General features: G+C 45.3%; 1 protein-coding gene across 1 annotated transcript in view; it reads right to left on the bottom strand.

Annotated features, from left to right (window-relative positions):
* Nucleotides 1–14298, bottom strand: part of UBE2Z (ubiquitin conjugating enzyme E2 Z) — a 635363-nt gene that overhangs the window by 335168 nt on the left and 285897 nt on the right. The window contains exon 3 of the mRNA XM_044055394.1: nt 4176–4363. Coding sequence (XP_043911329.1) covers nt 4176–4363 — 188 coding nt within the window. The remainder of the gene's footprint in view (nt 1–4175; nt 4364–14298) is intronic.

Below are 14298 nucleotides of genomic sequence, written 5' to 3'. Positions count from 1 at the left end.
TACAGAAGTAAAATTTCTTCCCATACCAATCAACATTTTTCCCATCCTTATCAGAAAGAGTAGGATTTGAATTAAACAAGTGCTTAGTAGCAGTGTGGTCAACTAAGGCTATAGCTGCTGGTCAGGTTTGGAAAGTGTGTATAAAAATTTAAAAGGACTGAGGAACTTTATACATCCTATCTGCCTTTTCGGGGACAGCTGGCTGACTATCAGGAAACTGAGCTCTCCTAGAGTCTGAATCAAAAATCTGAGGAAAAAAAAAAAACTGTATCCATCCCTGCATCTTCCTGACCATATTCAAAATCTTGAATCTCCTTGGGAAGAGAGGAATCAGTCTAGTCTTTCTTTTACTAGAAACTACTCTACAAGAATTACACCTGGAGTCATTCCAGTAAACTATTCCTACGCAGATGCATACATTTTTTGTTGTGGTTTCTTTTTGATAGGGAAAATGGGAGCCAATTACATTACTAATGGCAGTAGCAGCTTCCCCAGACATGGGCACAGTATTCTGACACAAGAAATTACCCTGATCCCTCTCCCAGCATCAACAGCAGCTCTCCCTTGCCCACTGAGAGGACATGCCGAACTCCCAGTCCACAGTGACTTAGGTGCTACACCAGAGGGAGCCTGGGTAAAAGATGAGTGGTCCGAGGTACAACAAATGGCCACAGCAGAGTCACCCACCCACGGCTGAGACACATTACTAACCTGCTGTGATGGTAAAAGCTGTTTGCTTATTTTTTTATTTTTGTGGCAGGAAGGAAAGACGGTGGGAACAGTAGTCTGTTCCATGGTCAAGCCGAAAATGGGGCCTTTTACCCCAGTGCAGACTAGCAACAATTGTCTGTCTACAAAAGTTATTTTGACATAAAAACAGAATTAAAAACATTTTAAAACACTATGCCAGTCCCACAAAAGTACAGTAAACAATTTCTCCAAATGAAATTTCCCCTCTGGATGAATTAGAGCACATTTCATCATTAGTGCCTGCTTCATGCCAAAGGAGGAGACATTTGGGAGTAGTACAAATCATCGTCCATCTCCGGAGACCATTCCCACCACAGTCGTCATAGTCCATCTCCAGAGATCATTCCCACAGAGTCGTCATCCATCTCCAGTGAGTTGTCATCCATTACCAGAGACTGTTCCCGCGGAGCATTAGTTATAGTCTACCTCCGGCAGCAGTTCCCGCCAAGGCGTAGTCATCCATCTCCGGCGACCGTTCCTGCAGAGGTGTCGTCATCCATCTCCAGAGCGCGTTCCCGCCGAGGCGTCGTCATTCATCTCCAGAGACCGTTCCCACTGAGGCGTCATCGTAATCCATCTCCAAAGACCATTCCCACTGAGGAGTCGTCATCCATCTCCAGAGACTTCTTCCACCAAGGAGTCATCATCCATCTCCAGAAACTGCTTCCACCGAGGAGTCGTCATCATTCATCTCCAGAAACTGCTTCCACCAAGGAGTCATCATCCATCTCCAGAAACTGCTTCCACCAAGGAGTCATCATCATCCATCTCCAGAGACTGCTTCCACTGAGGGGTCATAGTCATCATCATCCATCTCCAGAAACTGCTTCCACCAAGGAGTCGTAATCATCCATCTCCAGAGACTGCTTCCACCGAGGAGTCATCATCATCCATCTCCAGAGACTGCTTCCACTGAGGGGTCATAGTCATCCATCTCCAGAGACTGCTTCCACTGAGTCGTCATCCATCTCCAGAGACTGCTTCCACTGAGTCGTCATCCATCTCCAGAGACCGTTCCCACTGAGGAGTCATCATTATCTATCTACAGGGACCGTTCCCACCGAGGAGTCATCATCATCCATCTTCAGAGACAGTTTCTACCAAGGAGTCATCATTATCATCCATCTCTGGAGACAGTTTCCACTGAGTCTTCATCATCCATCTCCTGGGAGAGTTCCCAGTCAGGAGTTGTCATCTATCTCCAGAGACGGTTCCCACTCAGGAGTCTTGGTAGAGGGCACAGCAGACAGAGGATTGATCAATATTTAGCGGCAGGCTCTGCAGGACCTGAATAAACTCTACAGACTTTCCTACGGAATAGTCTAGGAAGAAGGAACAGTGAGGATCCACATTTGCCATAGATACAGAAAATTACAAGGAGCTGAGATGGGCATCCTAAACTCTTTGGAGAAGACAGTGTTCACTACAAAACTACACATCCTGGAAAAGACTTTGAGGCCTTGACTTGTACAGCCAGTGTTGTCTTTCAATTCACCTCCCACTTTGGACACCCCCCCCAAAGAAATGAAAAAAGCAAATTAAGATGATGAAAGTCAGGAAATTAGATGATGTGATGTTGTGCTTGGCTGCAGGATCCAGGATCCAGGATCAAGAGGGGTACTTTTGCAGTTCATGGCTCTTATGTCGCCTTCTGCATCCCATTTGGGTAGATCCTTCCACAGTGGAGGTCTGAGACTGGTGACAGGACTCAGACTTCCACATTTAAACCTGAGATGTCCTCCCAAACTAAAATGGTGGGTGCCCCCCCCCCCCCAACACAAAATGCACTTCAGCTATAGGTGACTGACCTGAGACATATTGTCTGAAGTCCAGAGGAGGGCTCTCAGCTTGGTAGAACATGCCTTGCTTTGCAAACAATATTACCCCAGAGTATATTTGCCAAAAGTCTTGTACTGCTGTGATACAAGGGCCAAGGACTACAAAAGTGCAGCCACACAAACACTAAAAACATGGAAGCCTTGCCCACCAAACACTGACCTTATTTATGACATCATTTGAACTGCTGAGAGCTAGTTATGCTGCAGAAGACTGCACAGAAGTCCCCAACATACAAACTTCAAAAAGCATATAGAAAAAAAAATGAGGAAAAAGGGTACTCAAATATCAGCCCACTGAGGGGCTCCAATTCTGCATCTTAAAATGACACCCTGCAGAGAGCGATTCTTTTGAATATGTGACAAACAGAAAATGAATACATTAACCATCAAGGTACTACTGCAAACGTTTTCCCTTCATGTCACCTGTACAACACTCGCTGCAAATCTTTTCCTGTCCATTAACTGCACAACAGTGTTACTGTAAATGGTTTCTGTACATTATACCTGTCCCATTACCTATACAACATTGTCATTGTACATGATTTTCAGTACGCTACACCTGTACAACAGTTTCTACAATATACGATTGAACTACTATTAGACAGATTACCACAACGTACACAAATGCCACATCTGCTCAGCAATTCAGCAAAGCAGAAGAGAAAATGGTCCCTTGTTCAATACCTTACTACTTACAGGTTTTAATAACCTTAAATGGCAGTCATCACCTATCAGGTCTCCTGTCTACAGCACTGTGTCATTTCCTGTCGATACTCTTCCAACTATACCCAGCTGTGTAACATACAGGGATATGACCTATATGGCCAGAGTTTGTGTAGACTCTCATGCACTGGAAGAGCCAGGTGGGGGTAATGGGAATAAGTAGCCAACTTCAGCTCATTCATTATTGCGGGGGGTAGATGTTTCCCAGTTGGACAATGTTCTACTTTCAAAAAGGCGGTTAACACTGTGGATGTATTCCAAGCCGAAACAGCAGCACTCACGAGATATATGTGCTGCAGCATGGAAATGTGGAGAGAAGGGTGTGGAATGCCACAGAGTGGTGTGGTGCCTGTGTCAGTCACCACAATGCTGCATTAAGGCTAGAGAGAAATGTCTCCCAAAGAATCTGCCTAGAATGATAAAGGTTACAGGCTGGACAATGAACCTGCTGGCTGAGGACAGACAGGTACAGACACCTTTAGGTCCCTACTCTGGAGGGGGGGGGGGTAAAGTTAGACCTTCCTGCCTGATGGGATAATTGCATCCCAGCCACAGTTAGGAACAAAGTACAGTTAACCCAGACAAACCTGGCTGTAGTGAAGAGCACCCACCTCTGAGGCATGCAAGTAGATGACCGGGTAACAAGCAGAAGCATCAAGTACGCTCACAGCTGCTTAGATGACGGCCCCTCTAGCTGGCTCTCACCTCCGTACTATGGAGCAAATTGGTTCAAGTTCCACTGGGGGAGGATTGACAGTTTGCAGGCAGAGGGGCAAAAAGCATTTGGGAATGGACCCTTCACAGTGCTCAAATCTTCAACAGCGCTTTCCAGTCATAAAATATACAGATGATAGTTTTCCTTACCCCAAAATACTAAGACAGACCTTCCCACTGCGGTAGAAGTTTGGGTTAAACCTCACAGTGTTATTCCCAGTTGTCATCAACTTGACTCTTGGTGGATGGATAGGATAATCAGGTGGGCAACGGAACAGGAACAGAAAGAAGCCCCCTTCATAAGGTGTATCAAAGGGTCCAATAATTAAAGCATGTATCTGGGAAAAAAAAAACAAAAACACTTATAACAGCAGCTTTAAAGGACTAATTCATTCAAGGTGCTGACAAATATGAAAGCATACATAAATGCACATATTCTCAATGAAAGATTAAACAGGACATTCTACAAGCTCCCACATAAAACACTCCATAATGCTGAGACTGACATTTACCTACTGTGTGCTGATACAAAGTTAACATGCTCTTCATCTGCTCCACATAGCATTTCAAATGCAATGACTATCATTACAGTTCATCACGATCCCTAGTGCCCGCCAGTTACAGTGTGTGGTGGGAGGTTGGCATAATGGTTAAGGTGTTTACCTTACAGACACAAGGTGCAGGGTTCGAATCTCACATGGGGTAACTGGCTAGGCATAAAATGGCCCACAAGGACAGTTAGCCAAGTATTAATCTATGAACTTATGAACCTATAAACGTGTGGCATCCCCACCAGTCACAGTGTGTGTGTATGTGTGGCATCCCTGCCAGTCACAGTGTGTGTGTGCGTGTGTGTGTGTGTTTCATCCCCGCCAGTCACAGTGTGTGAGTACGTGTGGCATCCCCGCCTGTCAGTGTGTGTGTGTGTGTGTATACACGTGTGGCATCCCCGCCAGTCACAGTGTATGTGTGTACGTACGTGTGGTGTCCACACCAGTCAGAGAGTGTGTGTGTGTGTGTGTGTGTGTGTGTGTGTGTGTGTGTGTGTGTGTGTGTATACGTGTGGCATCCCCGCCAGTTACAGTGTGTGTGTGTGTGTGTGTGTGTGTGTGTGTGTGTGTGTGTGTGTGTGTATATATATATTTACACGTGTGTCATCCCTGCCACAGTGTGTGTGTGTGTGTACGTACATGTGGCATCCCCGCCAGTCAATGTGTGTACATGTGGCATCCCCGCCAGTGTGTGTGTACATGTGGCATCCCCGTCAGTGTCTGTGTGTACATGTGGCATCCCCGTCAGTGTCTGTGTGTACGTGTGGCATCCCCGCCAGTCACAGTGTGCATGTGTGGCATACCCACCAGTCACAGTGTGCATGTGTGGCATCCCCACCAGTCACACTGTGTGTGCATATGTACGTGTGGCATCCCCACCAGTCACAGTGTGTGTGCATATGTACGTGTGGCATCCCCACCAGTCACAGTGTGTGTGTGTGTGTGTGTGTGTGTGTGTGTGTGGTGTGTACATGAGTCATCCCCACCAGTTAGTGTGTACACGTGTCTCATCCCTGCCAGTCAGTGTGTACACACGTGTCATCCCCGCCAGTGTGTACACCTGTGTCCTCCCCGCCAGTCACAGTGTGTATACTTATGTCATCCCTGCCAGTCACAGTGTGTACACCTGTGTCATCCCCGCCAGTCACAGTGTGCATACCTGTGTCATCCCTGCCAGTCACAGTGTGTACACGTGTGTCATCCCCTTGCTGCCCAACCACTAGCCCATAAATGAATCCTCTAGAAGGCCTGATGCTACAGAAGAACAGCTTCCTTAAACAGTACCAGTCACAGAAATTCAGTTCATGGCTCTTAGATACAAGATGGCGGACTAGATGAAGGGAAAGAACAAAGGTAACAAATATATAACTTTTTCTGACAGCACACACAAGAGATTTCATCCTTCCTGTCTTAAGTTCAAAGGAGGGGAAAAGTCCCGGCAGACAAGCAACTAGGGTCTAGATTTGCATTGGACTGTAGAAGCACATAGGGCTTGCATTTCACATGAGTAGCCCTTATGGAGAGCTAACTGGTTATCTGACAGGATCCATGTGATTAGAATCAAAGAGGTCACTTCTAAAAGCACACAAGTTACCAGTGGTGGACCCTCTCCTATTTGGCATCTATATCTCAAGACCAACACTTTTGGTCTATGGTTACCAAAGTCTGCAGATGACTGTAAATTGGGTGTTATTCTATCTTCCACTGAATCACAATCACTCTAGCACGTGTTAGATCATGTTAAGAATTAGTGCAAAGAAAATGGTCTCAAATTAAATGTGAAAAAAGCGTATTCTACTCTGTTAAACAAAAACATTTTCACATGTACATGACACACTTCCAATTGATCACTGTCACAGGGAATTATCAGTGAGTGCCATGATGCCTTCTAATCTGGCTATATCCCCATAGTAGTTTGGAATGCCTTCTAATCTGGCTATATCCCCTTAGTAGTTTGGAATGCCTTCTAATCTGGCTATATCCCCGCAGTAGTTTGGAATGCCTTCTAATCTGACTATATCCAATGCCTTCTAATCTGGCTATATCCCCGCAGTAGCTTGGAATGCCTTCTAATCTGGCTATATCCCCGCAGTAGTTTGGAATGCCTTCTAATCTGACTATATCCCCATAGTAGTTTGGAATGCCTTCTAATCTGACTATATCCCCACAGTAGTTTGGAATGCCTTCTAATCTGACTATATCCTCGCAGTAGTTCGGAATGCCTTCTAATCTGACTATATCCCCGCAGTAGTGTGGAATGCCTTCTATCTGGATTACCTAACTTCCAAAGGCGGCACCTAGAACATTCAAAGAAGTTTTATTTCCTCTTTAATCATATTTCACCAGACCCTTTATTGAATATAATGCAACTTTTGACATGTATTTGTGTAAACATATCTTTCATTGAGACACCTCAGACTTTCTTAGCTAAAAGACTTGTGGCTTCAAAAATCTTAGCAATTAAGACAGATGCAAGCAGCCTCTCTGTACTTGACTTCTTATAGTCACCTTCATGGAGCTCTTGTCTAGTCTTTTGAGCTGTGAAAGACTCAACCCTTTTTGATCTTATGTTCCTTCACAAACTGTACTTCAAAATACCCAGTTGAAGAAACTAAACCTTCATCAATGAACAAGAGATGTTTCAGTTTTAATTTCACATCAAATTTATCCTCCATCTGTAGAACAAACGTTCACTATATGTCAAGCAGTAGCTCCCTTTCCATCTTCACAGCAAACCCTGATACCTGGATGGGCAGCCTCCAACTCAGTCAGTCTCATCTTGCCCCCTTGAGACTAGAGGGAACTACTGAAGAGGGTGTTTTGGTTATGCTTGTACTGACCTGCTGACTGCCTAGTAGTTACTGATGAACCTGTATGAGAAGGCAGGGAAAATAAAAACGAATACCCTCACTAGAGTACTGCAACTTGAGAAATTTCAACATATAGCCCATTTCCTTGGGCAGGAAAACAAGTCGAGATTTGGGCAATTGTCAGAGCCCAGACGTCAGCATTTCTTGTTCTAACTAGTGTCCTAACACTGTTAGAAATACTTTTAACCATTAAGTATTTATTACCTACTTTTTACCTTGTCACTCATAACACCCTGGGATTCCCAAAAGACAGAAGATTAGCAGACTTGTGCTCATGGTGGCAATCCTGTTTGCTGTGTTCATGTATTCCTTAACCCCCCTTAAATGGAAACAATCACTCACTGTCACACTCTGTAAAGGAAAGTAGAAAGACAAGAATATAATATTTATTTTATTTTACAATCTAATAACCAAGTAGATGGACTGGTCTACTGACCATTTTCAGCCAAAACTTGGGTACAATATGTTAACAGGTTCACAATTCAGTAGCAAAATCATTGCATAAGAATAAACGCATTGAAAGACGAACAGTACCTCAACACACGGTACCACAAAATACACAGGAGAAAACATTACTATAAATCTGAATATCTACATTTTTAAGCTGCACAATTAGCCGGTCCTGCTGGAAATTACAAATGGGCTACTAGTTCTTTGCAAGCACATTGCAGAATGGAATTAAGATTAATCAGAACAGCCCTCATGTATACCTGCACAGACAGCAACAGCAATCAGTATCATTGTAACCTTCTTCCTCTCTTTGGGAGATCATTCACATACATGAAAAGGTCTTTTGTTCCCTTTAGTGACAGTGTTCTGACCAACACTTGCCCTGTTGCCCCTCACTGCCACAGTGCTCCTAACACCACCTGCCCTGTCCCCTCATTACTCAGCTCTCCTAACACCTGCCTGCTGCCCTCACTGCCACCCTGCTCTGATCAACACCTGCACTGCTACCCCTTCTTGCCACAGTGCTCTGACCAACACCTGCCTTGCTGCCCCTCACCACTGCACAGATCTTACCAACCTCTACTCTACCACCCTCACTGCCACTGCTGCTACTATCTACTCTGCTATCCCCTGACAATAAAACATGATCATCCTACGAAATCTACACAAGCACTAGCCAGAGGTCAGGATCAGACCTTGCACTTTGCGGACTGGAGGCAAAGACTTTATCCATTGCTTTCCTTGTCATTGGAAAATATATTCCTGGCAACAGCTGCCGTACTTATATCACTGGAATCCATGGGCACTAGATCTGCCAAAGGGATTTATGCAGGTCACTGTGGCAGTCAAAGGGATTTACGCAGGTCACTGTGGCAGTGAAAGGGATTTACACACGCAACTGTGGCAGTCAGCCACGGACGTTGAGAATAACTAGACTTCCGAGGAGTAGGGGGTGGGAATCTGGCTCCAAAAATGCATCTGCAAAAAAGTACAGTTTTGTACCTACCATAAATGTAGATGTTAGAGTGCTAATACAGCTGCAGTCATAACAGATGGGTTCTCCTGCCGTCAGGCGGGTCCTCGGTCGGCCGAATTCCAAAGTCTAGGTCCGGCGTCGGTTGTCGTCGCTTCTTCCCTGACGTCAGTGCGACAGGGGTATAAAGGAACCAGCCAACGCCATTTTCTTCAGTTTTTCTTGCCCCAGATGTCAGGTGCCCCCATAAGGAAGGCAATACATAAATTTATGTAATCATGCAGTGCAATATAATCAAAATACAGTAGTTGCAAGCAAATACATCATAAATGAATACCCAAATCAGGTTGTATGAGGATGTGTTAGCCTATAGGCCTGTCCCAAGAGGGGAAGGAGGGAGGGAAACCTGGACTGCAGCTGTATTAGCACTCGAACATCTACATTTATGGTAGGTACAAAACTGTACTATGTTCATCGTGCATACAGCTACAGTCATAACAGATGGGTAGAATCCCAAAGCTAAGAAAGGGGTGGTAGGCACTAGGTGGAAAAAGGAGGAGCCAAAATGCCCTGCAAGACTGCAGTGGAAAAGCCTGCTCTAGATTTTGAGTATAATGGTAGGTTGTACTGCTTGGAGAAGGTATGCACAGAACTCCAAGTGGCTGCTTCCAAAATATCCTTGGTAGGAACTCCTCTGAGGAATGCTGCAGAGGTGGCTGTGGCCCTGGTGGAATGAGTTCTAATGCCTGTAGAAACAGTTTTGCCATGAAAGGAATAGCAAAAGCGTATGCAGTGGGCTATCCATTTTGGGATTGTCTGTTTGGAAATTGGCTTCCCTTGAGCTCCTACCGCATAGGCCACAAAGAGCTGTTCTGATTTTCTGAAAGGCTTTGTTCTGTCCAAATAATAACGCAGTTGTCTGTGGATGTTAAAGGAATGTAGTAACCTGTCCCCTTTGTTTTGAGGATTAGGATAAAAAGTAGGTAAATGTATGGCCTGATTTAAAGCTACCCTGGATACCACTTTAGGCATAAAGGACGTGTTGGTTCATAAGGAAACTCTGTCCTGATGGAAGATGATAAAAGGTTGGATGGCCATGAGAGCCTGTAGTTCTGAAACTCTACGAGCTCAGGTGATAGCCAGAAGGAAAGCTGTTTTCCAGGACAAATATTGCAAATCTGATGAGGCAGCTGGCTCAAAGGGAGGCAAGGTCAGTTTTTCCAGAATGAAATTAAGATCCCAAGCAGGTATTGGTTGTTTTCTTGGAGGCCTTAAATTCTTAGCCCCTCTGAGGAACTGCCTTAAGAGAGGGTGAGAGAATAAAGGTGGATCAGTGTTGTATTCTGCAGAAATGGCGGATGCATGGATTTTGATGGAGGAGAAAGTCCACTGCTTAGCAGTTCAGCCAAATATTGTAGTATTTGAGGTAAATTCAGTTTTCCAGGATCCTGGCCCTTTTTCTCATTCCAGACACAAAAACGCTTCCATTTTGTGGAGTAAGCTTTTCTAGTTGATGGCCTTCTGGCCTCCAAAATGGCATCCTGCACCTCCTTGGAGAGTAGGGCCTGTTGTGATGCTAAGGAATCTTCCATGCGGCTAGATTGAGTGTTTTTAGCTGGCTGTGAAGAGTTTTGAAACTGTGCTGAGTCAGAAGAAGAGGCATTAGAGGCAGGGTCCATGGTGGGGAATGCGTCAGGCTCCTCAGGAGTGGGTACCAGTGTTGCCTTGGCCAGTCCTGAGCAATGAGGATCATCTTTGGTCTGTCTGCTTTGGTCTTTAATAGAACTTTGGGCAGCAGAGGAAGAGGAGGGAAGGCATAAACTGTCATTGATGTCCAACTGAAGGAAAGAGCGTCCACTCTCCAGGCCTTTGGATGGAAGATCCTTGAGCAGAATTTTGTCAATTGATGATTCTTGTGGGAGGCAAAGAGATCTATGTCTGGCCTTCCCCATTCTTAGATTATTTCTGTAAAAACTTTTGGATGCAATTTCCCTTTGTGTGGATCTGTCATATTCCTGCTTAGGTTGTCTGCCAGTGTGTTTTCCTTGCCTGGCAAGTACTGTGCTTGTAGTTCCATTTGTAAGTCCATGGCCATGTTCCAAAGTGACATGGCCAGTCTGCATAGGTGGTAAGAATGTGTTCCTCCCTGTTTGTTTATGTACCACATAACTGTGGTATTGCCCGTTCTTATCAATAGTTGACCTGGTTGTAGAAGGTCCTTGAAAGCTATAATAGCATTTATTACTGTTAGCATTTCTTTTGGTACGCGGTGGTGCAGTGGTGCACATTGCAGCACTCACAGCAAGAGAGTTCTCGGTTCGATCCTCTCGGGGGGTGCCTTCTGTCTCACTGCTGATGTCCTCCCCTGTGGTGGTGGGTTTCCTCCGGGTGCTCGGTTTCCTCCCACATCCCAAAGACATGCCTTGGCCTAAGGTGTGAGTGGTGTGTGTGCTCTCTTGGTTGGGCGCCGGGGCTGGCACTCGAACCGTAAAACTCCACTGCCATTCCAATGTGGACACAGGGTGGGCTGTGGGGGACTCCCTAACCGATAATAGCCCGAAAGAAGAAGAAGAAGAAGAAGACTGTTAGCATTTCTTTTTGATTGATGTGAAGGTGCTTTTCTTTTTGGGACCATTTGCCCTGAATGCACCGGTCTGTCATGTGCGCCCCCCAGGCGTAGTCCGAGGCGTCTGTTGTGATGACTTGATTTGCTTGAGGCTTGCTGAATGGAAGACCTGTGTTTGTTTGACATGCCTGAGCCCACCACAGAAATTCCTTTTGCAGACATGGAATGAGTGGTATTATTGTTTCCAAACTGTGGCTGTGTTGAGACCATAGGTTTTTCAGGTACCATTGTAGTTCTCATATGCAGCTTTTCACATGGGATTAGTAAGATGCAAGATGCCATGAATCCCAGAGCCTGCAGGATTTTCCTTGCAGTCAGCCTGGTGCAATTTGCTAGTGTTCTGAAGTATTGAATTAGTTGCCCCTGCTTCTCTGGTGTGAGGTAGGCCATCTGGGTGTTTGTGTCCAAATTGGCACCCAGGAAAATTATCTTCCGAGAGGGTATTGGCCTTGATTTCTCTTTGTTGACTGTGTATCCCAGAGAGTTCAATAACATTATTACATAAGCCAGATGTTTCAGAAGAATGTGCTTGCTGTTCGCTTGGATCAGGCAGTCGCCCAAATACGGGTATATTTGTATCCCTTGAAGTCTGCAGTAGGCAATTACTGATGCCAGGCATTTCGTAAATACTCTGGGCGCAGTAGATAAGCCAAAGGGCAATGCAGAGAATTGATAATGGGTTGAACCTGCAAGAAATCTGAGGTACCTTCTGCAATTTTGTCTGACTGGGACATGCAGGTATGCCTCCTTGAGGTCCAATGTTACCAGCCAAGACTCCTTGCCCAGCATGGGAAGCAGTTGCTGTAGAGTGAGCATCTTGAATTTTGGTACGAGTAGAAATGTGTTTAGGATGGATAAATCCAAAATAGGTCTCCAATCTTTTCCCTTCCTTGGCACCAGAAATAGCCTGGAATAAAAACCTTTACCTTGTTCGTGTGTAGGTACCTCTTAAATAGCTTTCATGTTTATGAGATCTGAAATTTGCCTTTAGGTTCATAGGTTCATAGGTTCATACTAGGCTATCTGCCCGAGGGCATTTACAAGCCTAGCCCATAGTTTTGTGGCTTACGCCACCCCTTTAGTATGGGGAACTATACCCATTATTTTGCTGTGCCTCTGTTGAGCAGTGACACTGAGGTAATCCCTGGGGTATATCTGCGATCTCCCATCCATTGGTCAAGATTTCTCTTGAACAAGGCCAGCGAGGTGCTCTGCCTCACATATACCGATTTTATTCCACAGCATAGGAGTCTTTGGGTGATGAATCTATCCCTCCAGCACGTCCTATTAATAGCCGTCGAGGTTTAAGTCTCCGCCCTTGTGGCTCTGACGGATCTAGATTTTTGAGGTGAAGCATATTCATCAAATCTGGGTTTGACATGGCCTTGTATGTTAGGCAAAGGTCACCTCTGAGCACTGAATAGAGCTGGAGTTCTTTCAGTCGGGCAGCATAGGACAGATGTTTGAGACCCTTTATCCTTTTGGTGAGGAACTTTGTGGCCTCTCCAGCTGCTGCAAGTGTCGGGTCAGATACATTCGAATGGGGCATTGTACTCAATCATTGGTCTGATGAGTGATGAGTATAGGAGACTATGACCTCCCTTGATCTAGATGAGAATCCCTTCATGATAAGGTGGGCAATGTAGAAGGTCTTCCTAACTACTTTAGCTACATGGGTGTCGAATGACAGACTACTATCAACCTGGGTCCCCAGGTCCCTGATAACTTCTTCTGTACTCAGTGGATTGCCACCTATTTGGTAGCTAGGGGTAACCTTGTTTTCGAAGGTATGACTATGCATTTTTTGGCATTTAACTTTAGACCATGGCTCTGGCACCAGTTATCCGTTTCTGTGAGACCCTTCTGAAGGATATCTGTGTCAGATGTGTTTTCTACTATGCCCAGTTTGCAGTCATCTGCAAACTTTGTCAGCCATAACCCTCCTGTGTTTGCTTGTACTGGAAAAGTAGATGCCAACCAAGAGTGGGCCCAGGACTGAGCCCTGTGGTACACCACTTGTGACAGGCTTTGAGTCTGACATGGCGCCAGCAACTCTGACCCTGTGGGTTCTGTCACTCAGCCAGTTTGCAACCCATCTTGTGATGTATGGGTTAACATTTAAGCTGATGAGTTTTTCAATGATACCCAAGTGGGGTATTGTATCAAAGGCCTCGCCAGATCGAGATAGGCTGTATGGACTGCCTTTCCTCATCAATGGCTTTGGTGACTGTTTGAAAAAGTCAACCAAGTTTAGAAGGCATGATCTGCCTTTGACAAAGCCAAACTGGGATGGATCCAAAGTCTGCAAATTCCCTATGTCTTTATTTATGAGGTCCATTATGATCCTCTCCATGGCTTTGCAGATAAGGCTTGTCAAGCTAATGGGCCGGTAATTTCCAGGGTCGGTGGAGGCACCGCCTTTGTGAAGTGGGACCACAGTTGCAGTGCGCCACTCCCTGGGTACGTATCCAGAGGTAAGACTATGATTAAACAGCTGTCCTAGCTGTGGGTTTAATTCCTCGTTCAGGTCCCATGGATGCTGTGTTTTTTGCTTTGGAGAGAGCAGTTCTCACTTGGGCGTTGGAGATGTTTGGGGGCTGCAATCGCTTGGTATAGATATCTCTCCTTTGGGGAGGGGAGAAGTTTGCACTGAACCTGTCAGCCAGTATGTTGGCAATGTCTGTAGGATCAGTAATCTTCACATCATTTTGAACTAGTTCTGAGCATATCTGGGAGTTTCCTCCCAGGTTTCTAACATAGCTAAAGAAGGCCTTATGATTGTCTTTTGAGTCTTTAGCTATTT

Source organism: Protopterus annectens, chromosome 13.part0, assembly GCF_019279795.1.
Source record: "Protopterus annectens isolate FY-2018-M chromosome 13.part0, PAN1.0, whole genome shotgun sequence".
Taxonomy (NCBI): domain Eukaryota; kingdom Metazoa; phylum Chordata; order Ceratodontiformes; family Protopteridae; genus Protopterus; species Protopterus annectens.
Note: the sequence above shows the minus strand (reverse complement) of the source record. Positions and strands in the feature narration are given on the sequence as shown.